Source organism: Mya arenaria, chromosome 15 (assembly GCF_026914265.1).
Source record: "Mya arenaria isolate MELC-2E11 chromosome 15, ASM2691426v1".
In the NCBI taxonomy this organism is placed as follows: Eukaryota; Metazoa; Mollusca; class Bivalvia; order Myida; family Myidae; genus Mya; species Mya arenaria.
The window spans coordinates 25,936,733-25,955,237 of record NC_069136.1 but is presented as its reverse complement, the minus strand read 5'-3'; the positions used below and the strand labels follow the sequence as shown (position 1 = coordinate 25,955,237).

General features: G+C 34.3%; 1 protein-coding gene across 2 annotated transcripts in view; it reads right to left on the bottom strand.

Annotated features, from left to right (window-relative positions):
• The window catches only part of LOC128219717 (lysine-specific demethylase 6A-like), a 68,284-nt gene that overhangs the window by 40,663 nt on the left and 9,116 nt on the right, over positions 1-18,505 (bottom strand). Inside the window, exon 5 of one of the 2 annotated variants that reach the window (XM_052927648.1) lies at positions 16,408-16,466. In XM_052927648.1, the coding sequence (XP_052783608.1) occupies positions 16,408-16,466 (59 nt within the window). Of the gene's footprint in view, positions 1-11,067; positions 11,484-16,407; positions 16,467-18,505 lie in introns of those variants that run through there. The other variant, XM_052927649.1, reaches the window with a different exon arrangement.

The window sequence follows — 18,505 nt, the reverse complement described above, 5'->3', positions numbered from 1 at the left end:
TTAACTATGTCTTAATGAAACAGTTGGCATCTGTCTAGTCATATATTCAAGTCTTTATGGAAACAGTTGGCATCTGTCTAGTCATATATTCAAGTCTTTTGGGGAAAAAGTTGACATCTGTCTAGTCATATATTCAAGTCTTAATGAAACAGTTGGCATCTGTCTAGTCATATATTTAAGTCTTTACGGAAACAGCTGGCATCTGTCTAGTCATATATTCAAGTCTTTATGGAAACAGTTGGCATCTGTCTAGTCATATATTCAAGTCTTTTATGGAAACAGTTGGCATCTGTCTAGTCATATATTTAAGTCTTTACCGAAACAGTTGGCATCTGTCTAGTCATATATTCAAGTCTTTTGGGGAAAAAGTTGACATCTGTCTAGTCATATATTCAAGTCTTAATGAAACAGTTGGCATCTGTCTAGTCATATATTTAAGTCTTTACGGAAACAGTTGGCATCTGTCTAGTCATATATTCAAGTCTATGGAAACAGTTGGCATCTGTCTAGTCATATATTCAAGTCTTTTGTGGAAACAGTTGGCATCTGTCTAGTCATATATTCAAGTCTTTACTGAAACAGTTGGCATCTGTCTAGTCATATAATCAAGCCTTTTAGGGAAAAAGTTGGCATCTGTTTAGTCATATATTCAAGTCTTTACAGAAACTGTTGGCATCTGTCTAGTCATATATTTAAGTCTTTTAGGGAAACAGTTGGCATCTGTCTAGTCATATATTTAAGTCTTTACCGAAACAGTTGGCATCTGTCTAGTCATATATTTAAGTCTTTACGGAAACAGTTGGCATCTGTCTAGTCATATATTCAAGTCTACGGAAACAGTTGGCATCTGTCTAGTCATATATTCAAGTCTTTTATGGAAACAGTTGGCATCTGTCTAGTCATATATTCAAGTCTTTACTGAAACAGTTGGCATCTGTCTAGTCATATAATCAAGCCTTTTAGGGAAAAAGTTGGCATCTGTTTAGTCATATATTCAAGTCTTTACAGAAACTGTTGGCATCTGTCTAGTCATATATTTAAGTCTTTTAGGGAAACAGTTGGCATCTGTCTAGTCATATATTTCTTTTAGGGAAACAGTTGGCATCTGTCTAGTCATATAATCAAGTCTTTTAGGGAAACAGTCGTAAGAAACAATTTAAAGGAAAGGGATTGAAAAGGACTCTCCTTCGCCCAGTTTCAACAACATATTTTGGTCGTAAATCATACATAGCTGAGTTAAAGCATGACCCTTAAGTTACTGGCAGAATATTTAAGATAATTGTTCTTACAATATTTTTTATTGAAACAGGGTTATACAAAGAACAAAAAGTTAAGGCTAGAAATTAACGATCATAAGCTTTAACATCTTTATCTAGACAGGTCCTGACTTAAAGACAAATGCTTAGCATTAGTTAGCAGGGATGTTTCCAACTTGAAAGCTAGCCAAGACAGATGAGTATCCTCAGACAATATGAACATAATCTCTACAAAGCCAGACCAGAAACAACTGATCAATAAAATCCCCACTCCTGACTTCAGGAAGGAAGAAAAAACATAAGGGTAGAAATCAAGAGGTCAATGCTCTGTAAAGTTATAAATGAATTGTCCTGGTGCATTTAACCGGGGAAGTCACTGAACTTGGACAACAGAAATTGGGTCACAGTCCTCATTTTCATGACATGAGATTCCTTATATGGGGTCTTGAAGAAAGTCAATAGATATTATGCTATACAGACCAATTGCATGGAGACTGTTGAAGATATACTGCCAGAATTCCATAACAAGAGCTCGGCCAACAGAAATTGGGTCACAGTCCTCATTTTCATGACACGAGTTTCCTTATATGGGGTCTTGAAGAAAGTCAATAGATCTTATGCTATAAAGGCCAATAGCACAGAGATTGATTGAGATGTAATGCCAGTAATCTGTAACAAAATGCAACAACTTGATTGCTATGCTGATCTGTTTCTGGAGTTGATCTCTTTAGTAATATTGTGAAGACTAACCTATAAAAGTTCCTATTAGTTTGCCCTCGATTCTTCTTTCTTGACAGATACCAGAACAGATGCTCATTATGTGAGGCCCTTTTGGGACTTGAAGCCATTACCTGAGCAGTATGAAACTCTAATTGGGGCTATATACCATAACCTCAGCAGTGTGATGCCTTAATTGGGGCTCAAAACCATTGCCTCAGCAGTGTGATGCCCTAATTTGGCTCAAAACCATCACCTCAGAACTGTGATGCCCTAATTGGGCCTCAAAACCATAAACTCAGCAGTGTGAGGCCCTAATTGAGACTTGAAACCATTACTTCAGCTGTGGGAGGCCCTTAGTGAGGCCCTTAACCATTACCTCAGCAATGTGAGGCCCTTAGGTGGGACTCGAAACCATAACCTCAGCAATGTGCGGCTATTCAGTGGGAATCTAAACCATTACCTCAGCAATGTGAGCCTTTATGATGCTTAAAACCATTACCTCAGCAATGTGAGGCCCTTAGTGGGGCTCTAAACCATAACCTCAGCAATGTGAGGCCCTTAGTGGGGTTCTAAACCATTACCTCAGCAATGTGAGGCCCTTAGTGGGGATCTACACCATTACGTCAGCAATGTGAGGCCCTAAAATTAGTGGGGATCTAAACCGCAACCTCAGCAATGTGAGGCCCTTAGTGGGGATCTAAACCATTACCTCAGCAATGTGAGGCCCTAAGTGTGGATCTCAACCATAGTACCTCAGCAATGTGAGGCCCTTAGTGAGGCTGAAAACCATTACCTCAGCAATGTGAGGCCCTTAGTGGGGATCTAAATCATTACCTCAGCAATGTGAGGCCCTTATTGAGGCCTGAGAGCAATATACACCTATAACTAATTTGACCAACTCACCCTCTTAATAAAAATGAATATGAAACTCATATACCCTCTGAACTATAATTGCCAACTTCACAATGAAAATGTAACAGTCACATGCAAAGCCACTGACAAAACAATTTATAGTACAAATTGCAGTGTTGAAAGTAACTGTCAATAGACGTAGTTCTTTTAATTATGATAAAACTGAAACGCAGTTGCATGAAATAGAATCTGATAATTGCTCAGTAAATGAGGCACGGAACACTATTTTATAAATCATAACTACCAATTTTGAAAACTTAAGTCGTAAACAAGAAATTATTTCATAAGATTTCTTTTTTATAACTTCTCAATATTAGAACTGATATCCTTAAAAGCGGATAAACAAGGTCTTTAATGTATATGTTTCTTGCAAATGCCAAGGCTCCCTCATTGAAAGATGTGAAGAAAAAACCATAAGGTCAATATAAATTAATTGCTAGATTTTCATCCATTTCTATTTTTAAGGGGGGGGGGGGGGGGCGGGGGGCGGGGGGGGGGGGCCCTGACTGTTGAATATGTGTTCATGCTCTTTCTTATTGCATGAACCATATACATGTGTTTCTAGACGAACCACCAACACCATCGTAACAATTTTCCATTTTTACATGTGAATGTTTACATCGACACCGGCTGGTATGAATAAATGCCGTTCGTGGACAGTACCAGCTCTATACCCAAATACAGATGATCAGTCATGTATAAATATCATATACTGAATACGTTTGCCACAATTACTGATCACCCAGCAGCCTGAGCAAGTGCGCTATAAAGAAGATGCGCCATGTATGTATTTCTTCAGACCTTGCGGTCAAGGATAACCCGTGAAAGTGCAAGCACTTATTTCCAACGGGGTCCTTTGTTTTTTGCTGAAGGGACAGCACGCTGAAGAGACAGTGGTGGGATACAAGGAAGTCCGGGTGCGATACCCTAGCTCTTTTTCGAAGAGACCCCTTGGTTCTTTTACGTGCTCGGTGTAAAGCACCGATACACGGGGTACAACTTTCCTGGGTTAAACCAGTACTGAGTACACCACTTTTCCAAGCACTACCCTTTAAATGCCAAGTGCCAGGCAAGGGAGCTACTTGTACCAATTTTTAATGTCTTTTGGTATGACGCGGCCAGGGATCGAACCCACGACCTCCCGCTCCGTAGGCGGATGCTTAACCACTAGGCCACGGAGACGGTAAAAGCCATAGAAGCATCACATCCGAAAATGACATCTTTTATAAGGTTGGGGTAAAGGTAAATATAATTCAAGTCGCAGACTCATAAAACGACCCTGTGCGAGTCTATTGCAGCATGCAAGTCTATAGAAAATTTACAATATTCGAGCAAGTTTGATGAAACTATGCAGTAGCGGCATTGCTATTTATGGCACCAGGTAGCATGTTTTGCACAATAACAGAAAAGACCACAAAACAATCAATACTCAACTTTTGTGGTTTAAGCCTTTCTCTCATATTATAAGGTCAGTAAACTGTTGAGCTGACATTTTTTCCTGTCTAATGAAGTTAAATACAATAAGGCCACTACTTTTATATAAATTGGTTTACAAAACCGGCGGGTCTAATTTTCTGAAAAGTACAAAAAAAATAAAAAATGAATTTCACTATTTTTTCAAAATTATTTTCCCGACCGTATTGACTTTGGTGCGAAACGAAAGAAAAACGCACAGATAAGAGTACGAATGCAGTAGATCTCGACTGGTTTGTTGTTCCGTGGCCGTATTTGCCAATTTATGGTGATAGCATGTGAGCCAGTCAACTGTTATGGCAGCGCCGATGGCAATGGCGGAATTGACGATAGCAGTCATTCTTTGTATGAAATAATTAATTAAAATATGCAGGAGTTGTTAAAATAACAATAGCAATAAACATTGGCAAATTTAACAGCCGACACAAACAATAACTGTCACGTGTCACGTTGTTATTCCCGCCAATTTAGGTCATGAAAATAGTGTTGTTTATAGATTAAAAATAAAATTGTCAGCGGCTGCCATCGAATTAGTAGACACAAATATCTGTAAATTATGTGTGAGAAAAACATTTTATAACATTTTATGGTTAAATATCAAATAACAGTGCACTAAGTGTGAGTGGTGAAATCGAAAGTAAAATTTCTAAGTTGATACCGGTGACCTAATTTCACAAGTTCGGTCGATGGTGTTTATGGATTTGAAATCACAAAATGGTTTGGAAATACTTGTTATTGAGTCAATGTAAAGCTTGTGTTTATTCTAGATTACATGTTTATTCATGTTTGGGTTAATAGTAGAGTAAAAACAATGAAAGAGTTGAACACATGTCTCAATGACATTTTAATACTAATGCCAGGAGTTGTGTGCAAAACATTTAGATAAAACAACACGGAAAACTATTTTGAATAAGTCCATTTCAATTTGTGATGAACTTGATATTTCACTATAAATGAGATTTGTTGTTGTAACCAAGGAATACTCTTTAAAATGAAAAATAAACAAGCATGAAGTATAGATGCCCAGTGAACTCGTGTATACACAAAATGGCGGAGTTGGGAGAAGATGAAAATATCCGATACATAATTATGGATTTCTCTGTTACTATCATTGGTACATAAAGTTAAGTCACACGCTAGATTTATTATTTTGTTATGTGATTTTTATGTACTGATGTGGTAATTTGCTGCAAGATTTGAATTTGAAATGGATTTGGTGAACATCCCGTGGTAAATATCCCGGTCCGAAAATATCCGAACTTAGCATGGATCGGGTTACACACAACTAGGACCCACCATGGTAAAGGTTATTAAAACTCAAATCTAGGTCTAGTTTGGTTTTTAGTTTTTCAGGAATTGCTTTCACAATGTTAAAGCTCAAATGTCTTCATAAAATGTTGCTTCCTTATTTACAAAATTGGTAATTATTTCACTTTATTGGCATTTTCCAATATTGAAATAACTGAAACAATGTTTAGAAAATATTATGTATTGTTTTAATACAGTGCAATTTTTTGTATTTTAATGCGTAAAATTGCCTTCTCTTTTTTTTTCAATTTAATATTGTTCAGTTTAGTGTTCTGCATTCACTTTTGCTTTAGCATACCCTTGAACCTTAACAAATGTCTTGCTGAGTGATAATCAATGTATCTTTGATAAAAAGTGTAGTTTATACATGTAAACATGTTTTATAGTCAATTTCATTGATGTTTTATATGCACAGTATGTAAGATTTAAACTGTGTGTTTAATTAGAACTTTGAAACTTTGAGTGTATCAAAACATGCATTAATAGCAGTTTAAAAATTTAAAATGTCATGTAAATGATATAAATTTTCAATGTTTTTATGTTGTTCTCTGATTTTTACCCTTTAAGTAAGAGTGTGTTTTGTGACTTTTTTCCTTTTTTTTTTTTTTTTTTTTTTTCGACCGCCCGGTGGACATTTTTCCCAAAAGTTCTTGTAAACCAAAAAATAAAAAAGGAGTGGCCTAATTCATCCACTTTCTGTAATACCATACAAGGATAATGACCTTTCTAGCCATAGAAAAGAATCAACCATAATTTTTCACTGTTGGATCACAAATCATTGAAACACTGAACTTTCCAGGTATAAATAGAAAGGCACTAAAATGATCACACAACTAACTGAAGTAATCATTAAGGGTCAATGTCCTGAGTTTCTCTAGGAACAGTTTTAAAGATAGTATAATTTCCCCATAGCTTTATTGAGAATTGTCTGAAAAAAATCATATTTAAATCTTTTAAAATGTGAAATGTTTTAATCAGTGAAAATATCAATTTGATATTTTTCACTCTGCTTTGTATCAACTTTAGCCCTTACGCCTCGTGCTGAACCACACATCAGGGAGCTTAGAGCTTGGACAAATTTGCAACAACTGCATTTTCGCATGCAATTAAAAGGCACTTTTTTTTCTAAAAAAACTTCAATAAAACTGTCATTTTTATCATAATATTTATGTGACACTTGAAGCACCAAATTCGAAAGGTCGCTTAGGAAGTTTAATTCATTAGCCTAAATTTCTTACTAAGTCTTGATTTCACTAAATAAAAATCACTTCATCATCATTATTTTTAATGTAATTTCCGTTTTTCAAGTCCATACACTCCTAAAAAATGTAAACAAATTACATAAATCATACCAAAACAAAGATTGTTCGCTTAGCTGAATTCTGTTATAGGGATGTTTCAAAGAATCGAGCCCGAGTCATGCAGCTGATAGCAAGGTTTTTTTTCTTCAAATTTTGAATAGCCTCAATATTTTTTTTCAAAAATGAACAGATGCAACTCATCTCAGCCCCTTTGAAAAACACTCAACTGGAAATTAAGCGTGTTTGTTCCGAAATAAAGACAAAGGCTTAAGAACAAAGACCACTTACACGAAAAGGATATATAACTTGAATAAATCTCCTTATAAACATTACTAAAGGGATGTCTGACATCGAACAAAGATGTCGAACACAGATTTGCTAGCTTGAAATATTTCTCTACCTTCCGTGTTGTCTCAACAAGGAAACCGACTTAAATTTTCTTCCCAATTTTTTTTTCTTCCTGAAGCTCTATGGAGTTGTTCCATTGAAGCTCTTAGTTTAGTTTAAAACTGGTTTTCTTTAGCTTTATTGTCACGAAAGCTGCTACATAACTCGTATAGAATTTCTCTCAAGATACACTCCAGAGAAGAAATTTCTGAAGGCTATTTCACGGATTTTATTCTTAATTTCATTAATCTTTAATCTCAATAAACATCACAAATAGCAACACACTGAATTTTTTTATTTCCTCACTTTAATATTGTGTTCATTTTTAATACCTACTCAAATCTTACTCACTAAAATATGTAGCTAAATATTAAACAAATAAATGACATTAAATAATTTCAATTTACGACTAAAATCTAAGACTAAGAACTTCTTTATTGAAACGAACCCTGGTAAACACTTAAACAAGCTTTGCCCGGCATTGCCAATCAGGTGGGTTCGAGCACATGGTCATGACATCTGAGGAGAACGTTTAACAGATATAATAATGAAGGATAATGAAAAACAAGGGCACTGATAATGGACAGCAACGCTTGACCTATATTTCTTTGTAAATCAGGGGGCATAACTCTAACAAACATTTAAGCAAGACTCATGTGACTTATATCCATTGTACAATTAATGGTTACAAGTTGTCTTGTAAACACATGTTTTTGTATGACATAATTTCACGCGAAAAACAGGTGAACAGCCTTCCAATAACTGAATTTCATGTCTTAAAGGGACTACACACCTGATGGTCTTAAAATGGGCAAATAAATTATTTCCTCATGTCTCAACTGAGTTAAAAATACCTGTTTAAAAATAGCGCATGACGGTTTCCCAGTTTAAAGTGTGTAAATTTAGCATGTGAAAATTACATGATTAGTACAGATACATATAATGATGCTATTTTTAAATTATTGGTATTTATTTATGTGGTAGACAAACCAAGTAAATTTAGAATTGGAAAAATATGCAAAAACTGCAAAAGATACATGTGTCTTTAGCTATGGGATAGATACATCAGTAAGTAAGATTCTATCAGTTTTATGTAAAAAAAAAATTTGCAATTGTATCATCTGGTGTCTAGTCCCTTTAATTTGTTTTGCAACCCTAAGAAGAGATGCCAACAATGACAACAAAACATCATGGCAATGACAATGTCAAATCAACCTTATCTTCTCTGTTTCAAGCAAAAAATGTAAGATTTTATAAACTCACAAAAAAAAACAAAAAACCAGCATGTTCAAGCACACCACAGAGTTATGTAAAACACGTGTAAAGCATGTCATTACCGTGACCTTTCATATCTTAAGATTTTTTTAGAAAAACATGAACTATCAACAAGTAAATATCTCCGCTTGAGATTAAGGATGTCTGTGAGTTCCCATCTTTGTCTTAAAGAAATCTGTTTTCACATTTTCCCTGGAGGAGTAAGCATAATTAACCACCGAATCGTGTTAAAAAAATATGATGTCACGCCAGTCAAGACCAAAACACTTCTGAGAATCTAAGGAAATTGTGGTGTTTATAAGTTTAAACACTATAACATCTGTGTTTTTATGTTGTTAAATATTTCTGACATGCAGTCTGCTGTCTGCCGTCTAGCTAAAGTACCAATCATGGGACAAAAAGCACCTAAATAATTGAGACTCCAATAGTAACTGGTAACTCATTAAGTAACATTCAGCTATTTGGTGTAAAAATTAATTGCTATACAAACGTGCAGCATTTTTAAAGGAAATTTTTATGGGCCACAACTCTGGGTTAAATTTTGAATTATAATAATCTCCTGAGTGAAAGATTTTGAAATGAAGACAACAGAATTAACTAAGCAAGCAGACTGTTTGTTTATGAATATCATGCGGAAATAATTTAGATAACAAAATAAAATTTATATGACTGGATTGGAAATTTAATTCTCTAAAACTTTACATTGATGACTTCTTGATTAAACCATAAGAAATACTAAGAAAATAGGTTTGTAATACAAGAGCGTCAAATTCCAATAATAACCAATAATCAATCTCCTATGAAGTAGGGGTACTGATTTGAACTGATAAGCCATACACTGGCAGCCTGATATGGCTTAGTTTTACATGAAGTAAAGGGTTAAGTTAACTGTTGGGTTATTTCGAATTTTTGACACTGTTAATAACTCTGATACAGGCACCAATGGTAATTTTAAAGGGCAATAACTCTTATACGCCACCGTAACACCCAAAGTAAACAATTTTCTTTCTACTCCCTGGAAGTGACTTCAAACATTGTGGTGTTGTTTTTTTTTACTGTAACATTGCCAGTGATATCAGATAATGGAAAAAAAACAACAACAAAAAACTTGGAACCTCCTTTCTTCTCTGTCCAAACTAAAAAGATACCACCAAATTCCAGGACCGTGGAATTCGATTATTGCGATAACCATTACATTATATCTTTTCCTGAAACAAACATGGCCATGTGGGTGCAACTGATCCATGATCCTAGGATCAAATCATTTAAAGTCTTTAATTTATATAATTTCTTTGTATTTTTACTGTGATAGCTTTAATTCCAGCCTAGATCCACCATGGATCAGCTCCGACAGAGATCGTACGGCTTAAGATTGAAAAAATTTAAGACCGTACCCAGTTTTTTGCCTAAACTATGTTTGAATCAATAAAAATTAAGAACATTCATCATATTCATTCTGCACATTATCTTAATTAAGCAGCTGTGGGTTTACAGCTAAGACATATGGGCCAAGGTCTGTTTTAACAAAAAAACTTAAGTCACTGCACTTTGCTAGAAATCTACGATAGTAAATTTTTAGAAATACACGTGACAAAGTATTTTCTCTTCATTCATTTTTTTTGTGAAACCAACCCAAGTTGTGGACAAGCAAGCAAAAAATCATTCCAGATTCAAATTAAAAGCAACATAGGGATACTATTGTAAATAAGAACTCACAACTCTTTCTGCTTACAGCTTGAAAAATTGCATCATAATTTATCACACACCATGCGGTAAGCGCAGCCAGGGCACGAGACAAAACATTACTGCAGGCAATTATTCAGAAATTTCATCAATTCAACATGCTTATGTAATGTGATGATCATGTATGGGTAATAATGGTTATTGCTTCATTTTTCATCAGCCATATCAGTCACAGCTTGAAGATTTTATACTAGCAAATATTATCAGATATTTCACTTATTTTTATTTTCTGTCAAAGTTTTTTTGGGACTCGAACGTTTCAGATTTAAGTGAATATGCCGACCTTGAAGAAACAGAGCATGCTGAAATTGGAAACAGAAGGAATTGAAAACCGTTATAACAACGCATAATGACCATAGTTCTTAAAATACCAGATGGATGTGTGTACATAATGCAAACATAAATGAATGCCTAAATAAATGCCTAGATTTCTTATTAACAAAACAAGTTTACCTGTCAATATTCAAGTTTGGACAGGACCAATGTTACAAATGTTTATAAAAACAGTCTTAAAATACCAATAAAAACAATGCCTACAGTAAATGATTGAAGTATAAGTAAGAAGGGCATTATTTCTGAATAACCTGATCAACTTGAAATATCATCTACAAACAGACTTATAAACAAGACTCCAGATAGATTAAATAAACTCTTCAAATACTGCAGAATCAGCAGATTTTCTATAAACTTACCTGGGGTTTAAAATAGAAAGTGCAGTTTTCGATGGTAGACAAATTTGCACTTGGGTATTTATGAATAATTGATTAATTCCAGGCCTAAGTTTTTTCACCACTGGTAGCTCATTCAGAGAATTCATGAAATTTTAAACACTTTGCTTTGATATTAAAGTATTTATTCATACACTGCATGAATATAATCCAAACTTGTACAGCTTTTGAGAAGAGTCACACTAAAATATTGGAATAATAAACCACACTCAATCAAAACATGAAATTTATTGTAAGCAAAAACTTTAAAAAAATTATGTAACTCCAAAATATTTGAAACAAAATTCACATTTTTTTTTTTCACAAATAAAAATAAAAACACAAAGAACCACACAAGGGTTAATGCACTAACGATGATTTAGACACACACAAAAACACACCTTCAGCTCAATTCATTGTAACTTTACAAGTAGGCCACGGGTCACAAGGTCAAAGTATCAGTGTGTTTATATATAGCCACTACACAAGCTATTATAGCAAACCAACTGGTTAAGATTTTTTCTTTGTTTGAGAGCCAAGTTGTACAAAGAAACAGTTGCCTTTCTCCATAAATCTCATTTCAGTTATGATTTTTACTATGAACAATACAGCCATCTGTCATCAGTAGTATTTTTGCATGAAAATTGGTCTACAGTTATTGGGAAAATAAAGACAATGCATTAAAAACGGACTGATTTTAAGCACGTAACCCATAGTAAGAGGCCATCAAGGGGGAAAATGACGATGAGTTTTTTTCTTCTCAATTGGCGAGTGGGGTATTGGTAAATGTGGTTAAGAATATTGAACACTGAGTTGCTTGCCACCTGAATGAATCCTCAACTAGACAACAAAGAACATGGATGAACATTAGCTATGTTATTTTTATGACACGCTCTATGTGGGAATACTTCATTTAAATGGCTTAACCATTTTTTTCAAATCTGAAATGCTATTATAGATTCTAAAAGATTACTTTCAAGAAAAATCCATGATTTAGATATCCGAGACATTCATGACAGATTTGTCATGAAAAGTGAATAAAAAAGTTATGAAATTAGATTGTTTTTCTTCAAAAACTAAATGTAATGTCTGTAAGGCTTATATTATTAATGAAACTTCTTAATAGTTTTCTTGTAAAAATAAAACAAAACCCATTTGTTATTTTGATAAAGGATAATTTTTAGTTTCAGTGTAAGATCGTAATATATTTCACCGAGTGAGAACCAGAAGATATATTTCACGAGTGGGGTGGATACCAGTGAAAATACTTACTTTTCATGTTCATGAAGTGAAATATATTGCGATCTTATATTTAAACATACCATTTTTCTTATAGTTATATGCCTACATAGGTTATAAAGATCATTTAACTGTGGTTTTTTTCAGAAATTGTATGCAAACGTATTGTCCTTTCAGAAATGACGTTATTAAATCGTGACCTAACCTAGCGGGCATTGACATTTAGTAAGGATGTGAGAATGGGCTAAAATTTCATTCCAGTGAAAAATATCAAAATGATATTTTCACTGTTTGAAACAGTGAAACACCAAAAACAATTCACTGATAAATCTCTACAATCAACTGGAAACTATTTAATAAAACCCAATAGCAACTATAATTTTTTTTACACAGATCACTGTCAGACAGTGCATTCCATTATTAAGCACAGAGACACAATCCTACAATACAGCAATCAATACATGATCATTTTGTTGCAAGTATTGTCCCAGCAAACCTTGAGAAATATCGGTAAAACTAAATGCATCCAAGGATAGTTCTTGCTGCACGTTCTTTCACAAGCACTGACGAGATCACTCTGCATCAAGGGAAGAAGTGTAGCAAGATAAATTAGAATAAAAAGATTTTCAGTTCTTGCCCCTCCCCCCCCCATCCCCCGCTACCAGGGGCTGTCCCACTGGTAACTAACCTACAGTCTACAGGGATGACAATACAAAGATACAAAAAAAGGGAAACCAGTATGAAATAGGAGTATCCCTATCACTCTATATATATACAAAACATAATTCTTTGTATTAATCAGATATAATTAAGGCAACAATTTTAATTTTTAACTTTTGTCACCAAAAATGAGGAAATGCTGAAAATAGAAAAATTTGCATCAAGACGCAACGGTGACAGAGGACAAGTAATTGTAAGGCATATTTCTGATGAATTTAACTCATCACATGCAAGCCTATTTCTGCATTTCAAAATCACTTCTTTTTTTTCACACAATATGATTACCACACGAACTTAAGTCTTGCCTTTAACACGAAATGAACAACCCACTTGATAAACCTACATTCTGTGAACTTGGCCATTTCTGGAGGCCATTGAAATGTGTCAGACCAGCAGCTAATGAAGGACATATAAACACCTAGCCACAGAGAACATTTATGTTGAACAACATTTCCTTGAAATTAATTAATTCCAGACAAAATCTCTCACGTTCTCAGGTCGGAAGACACATTCTCATGAAAGAAGAACAAGTAAAAAACAACCTGAATGTCACAAGACAGAACAGTGGAAATAAATACAAATAAAGCCACTCTAACTCCAAATAAAATTGGTCAGTGTACATCAGGAACATATACCGTAATTGTCCAATTAAAAGCACTGGGCACAATCTTTTTGAGACTGCTGCATGCTAAATAAGAATACCCCCACTCAGCAGACTTTTAAAATCCGCTAAATTAAAAGATCCATACACTCTGTATACAGACAATAATAAGATAACCGACCGCCCTTGTTTTTCTGGAAATTACTTATGAAAAAGGTAATTTATAAAAATATTTTCAGTAGATTTGACGCTTTAATTGTAAATATAACACCTTATGTGTAGATGTGACGCCTTATGTGTAGATGTGATGCCTTATGTGTAGATGTGATGCCTTAAATGTGTTGATAATAATAATTAATAATGAAGATAACACATTAAGGCCCATCAAATCTTGTTTTCTACAAGTGAAGTGCATTAAGGTATCAAATATACAGTTAAGTCACAAAAACTGTAAAACAACCTACATTTCACAAGTCATGCTATCAATATACATCCCATATGAATCAATGTCTAGACACTGGTAATAGTACAAACCTATAGTTCAAGGCAAATAGTGTGTTAGAAATCAGTTTGTAAGTTGGATGTGATCAGTAATCAAAAGTCTTTAAAGGGCCACAAACTTAACATATTAACTTCATCGGACGTCGACCGAGAAACACTAGCTCAAGCTTGTGAAATACTAAAAATAAAATCCATTTTGTTTTAAAAACATAACCATGGTTTTCATATATTTTCGAGAATATATTTATTATTTACAAAATTATATTCCTGAACAACTATGTTATGTTATATGTTATTATCAATTTTAAGTGTAAGTTAAATGAGATTCCCTACAAAGTAATCATTTATATACCGGTTCCAGCCTTCTGAAAGTTGTCAGTGACATTTTTGTGTTGTTTGATGCAGAATGACTTCACCAGGAAGAATATTTGGGCAATTTAAAAAAAAAAATGGGCGGATATTTTGAAATACAAAACTAAGCTTTTTCTGAAAAACAGGGTGCAGTAAATCTGATGAATAAAACATCAATTTGTTGTTGCTTAAAGCTGCACTCTCAAAGATAGAACGTTTTGACTTTTTTTTTTTTCTTGGAACAAGCCAATTTTTGCAAAAATGCATGGAAACCAGTAATATAAGCCTGTTGACCAAAAATCGGATCGCAGATTTACATATTTAAATTCAAAAGTTGATGTTTTATGCATTTTTCTTAAACCGTTGTTAACGCTTTTAGCCATAAAACATTAATTTTCAAACGGAAATATGAAAATCTGTGATCTCATCTTTTGTCAGCAGTCTTGTATCACTGGTTTGCAGATATTTACGCAAAAATTGGCTAATTTCAAGACAAAAAGAAATAGGTTGTCAAAATGGTATATCTGTGAGAGTGCAGCTTTATGGTTCATTTTTTCAGTTCTGTTACCAGCTTCCTTTCTGCTGTTGTGCAATTTATATAAAACAGACAGATAAATGGTCAACCAGATTCCACAATCAGAATGCATCAATATAGATTAATTATAGCCTGACCAAACACTTAACATAACAGCAACCTATTCTTCGGAAGCAATAAAACACAGCATTCTGTCTAAGACACTTTATAACACTAAGAGATATTTTAAGGCAGGCAGAAGACAATAGAACAGAGTCGTTATGTCTGCTATTGTTCCCACGTCTAGACCAGATGATTTTTTTTGTGCAATTCCGTGCCAAATTTGCCTGGAATTTGGCTTGTTCAACACTTATTTGATAACCTTGCAAGTTTGCTCACTCCTTTGCAAGTCCATGAGGACTTAGTACAAAAGCTAATAGCAAAAAATGTTCCAATAACACTCCAGTCAATTGTAACCCCCCCCCCCCAACCCCAGGTCCTGGGATATACTTGGGATAGCGGGGAAATGGGCTGTGTTTTTACCTTCCAGGGATTTTACAAACAGTTTGCCTCTGCAGGGCAGTTTTTACTGGGGTTTGGGGTATAGTTACAAAATAATGGTGTGGCAAATTTACAGCATGTGACGTTTGCAAAAATGAAAAAGTTGCGAAAAAAGAGGACAGTCACGGTAAAAGAGCATTCCACACAACCTAGGCAACAAAGTTTAACCGGTAAAAGAGCATTCCACACAACCTAGGCAACAAAGTTTAACAAGTATTGTCACAGCTTTTTGTTGAACTATGACGACATAAATGCCGCAACCAGACATTTTGTCCTGGTATCATATATGGTTGTCCAGTAAGCGAGGACACGTTAACTCACACAATTGCTCAACGCTCAAGTGGCCTGGGTCTATCAGGTCGTAATGGCGGTTTCCTTCCTGGTACTACTTATTTCCAAGGTGACATTATAGGACCACATCCACACATTACATTGTGCCAAGATTGAATTGTCGTGTGTGGTTGAACATGTCTTACAACCATTGTGACATATTAAATTCAAACAAACTTATAAGACACACTTGTTACGTTTGTGCCTTAGGCTAGAAAACCAGTCGGAAGATGTTACTTAATATTCATTTATTTTAGCTAGACTGTGCCTGCAGCTTTTTAAACTTATATGAAGTCTCTCATTCTTTTTCCTGGAAAATAATGGTGGCTGTTTTAATGAAGGATTTCAGCCATAGCTTCAATTATCTTCAAATGACACAAACGGCAAAACATGAAAAAAAGATCCGTAACTCTGTGTTCATTTTTATACTGACTAATGTTCAATTCACACCGTTACCACACCACGCCTCTCATCCTTACTTATAGTCCTAACTCTACATAAGACTTACAGTTGGTATGCGTTGAAATGGAAGTAGACAAATCCAAGGCCGTACAGGAATGGTGCATTCTGAAACATGGACAAAAGACATGTGAAATTGCATCTGTTTCTACATCTGTACCTCCAAAAGGTCTAAAATAAAAACACTTCTGGTTTGGGTTTCCCAACCATACCTACCAAATAGGCCCGATGATACCGTTTTTATAGTCTGCTGATTAAAAAAAAAATGTGATTTTTGTTTGTTTGTTTAGTGTGTATTTTAATAAGCTGTTTATAAAAACCTATAAATATTTCTTCAGAAGATTACTTAATGCCATTCTCAAATAATAACAAATTTGTTCTTACATAAAACTGGCTGTTCCATACAACCCACCCTCGGAAGGCACTTACAAATTTTACCGTCCCTATCTAAAACATCTTTTTAATATTAAAAAGGTCGAAAAAAACAATAGAAGGAACCGTCTTTATAAAATTTCTTTCGTTTGGTTTCCTGGGATGGGTTGTTTGCTTTACCGAATAGACCAAAATTGATAATTTTAAGAAATCAAATCTTGGGACTAAATCAATGCTGGCTAAGCCTAAAAAATGGTTTGGTTTGCGTTACATCCTTTTCAAAAATAGGTAGGGCAGGTTTTAAACAGTAAACTACATATTTAAAAGCACTTAAAAAAGACCTTTAGTTTTTCAATTTTTTAACTGACAATAAAAACGGAAGGGTTGGAGCCTATTTCGTAGGTAGGGTCGGATAACTGGAACCAAATATATATTTTTTAGGCCTTATGCCCAGCCCATCTCACTTATCCAATTTCAGTGGGTCTTTTAAAAAAAAAGTCAAATTTACTATAAACAACAAATAAAAAAGATTTAAAAGTATTAGGACTGGTAAAAGGCTTAAAGTCTCCCTGATGTCTGTAAATGGCGCTTTGGCTGTTACATAACAAGTCAATACTACCAACGCTGACCAATTGACAACAGAAATTATAATGAAAAGACCTAAATATCTTTTCAGAAAAAAAGAGAAGAAATACAGATAATACAACCAATATTCAGCTTCATTTTACAACAGTTATGATTTGATATTATCTGAGGTGTGTACATTTTTCTAATAATAGAAAGGAAATAATATGATTTTTTAAGTTCCTGAAGGAAATCTGACACTCGCAGTCACACACAAGATTTTAATCGACTTTATTTTCCTGAAATAAGCTTTTCAGGCCTAAAAAAAAAATATTTGTTTTTATCACCTCAGACAGGCCCTATTTATTTGCCACCAACTCAAATCTTTTACTGGCCAAAAAATAAACACTTTCAAAAAAAAATGCGGTATCCTAGAGTTTTGTCCAAAATACAGAATTTGCTAATTTCACAACTAAATTTTTTTCAGTGCTAAACAGTTCAATAGTTCTTTCGTCCCATATGACAACGAAAAATGCCCTCTGACAGTAATTTAACATGCCTGATTAAAACAAAAGACCCTTCCTGCCGACCCATTTTTGTCAGAAACCTTTAAAGCAGCAGCTGCACTTCCACAGATTAAAGATTTTGACCACTGTTTTATTTTTTGTCTTCGGACGAGCCAATTTATGCGAAAGTGCAAGAAAACCAATAATATAATACTGCTGACAAAACATCGGATCGCAGATTTTCATATTTAAGTAAAAAAAAAAGATATTTTATGCATTTTTCTTAAACCGTTAGCCATAAAACAATAATTTTTAAACGGAAATATGAAAATCTGCGAACTGATCTTTTGTTAATGGGCTTATATCACTGGTTTGCAGATATTTATGCAGAAATTGGCTCATTCCAAGACAAAAAAAATTGTCAAAACGGTAAATCTGTGAGAGTGCAGCTTTGAAGGAACTTAAAACTGAAGTACATGTAATACTGACTGTGATACATGAATATTTAACATCTATAACTCAATAAAAATCACATTTACGGATTGATCACATTTTTCATGCTACACGAAAGCGGAGAGCAAGCAAATTTGCATGTTCATGTGAAATGCAATTGAAAACACAAAATAATGAGATTAATCGTTCTATTTACATTCTAAATAAAAACAAGAGATGTTTGTCAAACATTATGCCTCCCTGAGCGCCATG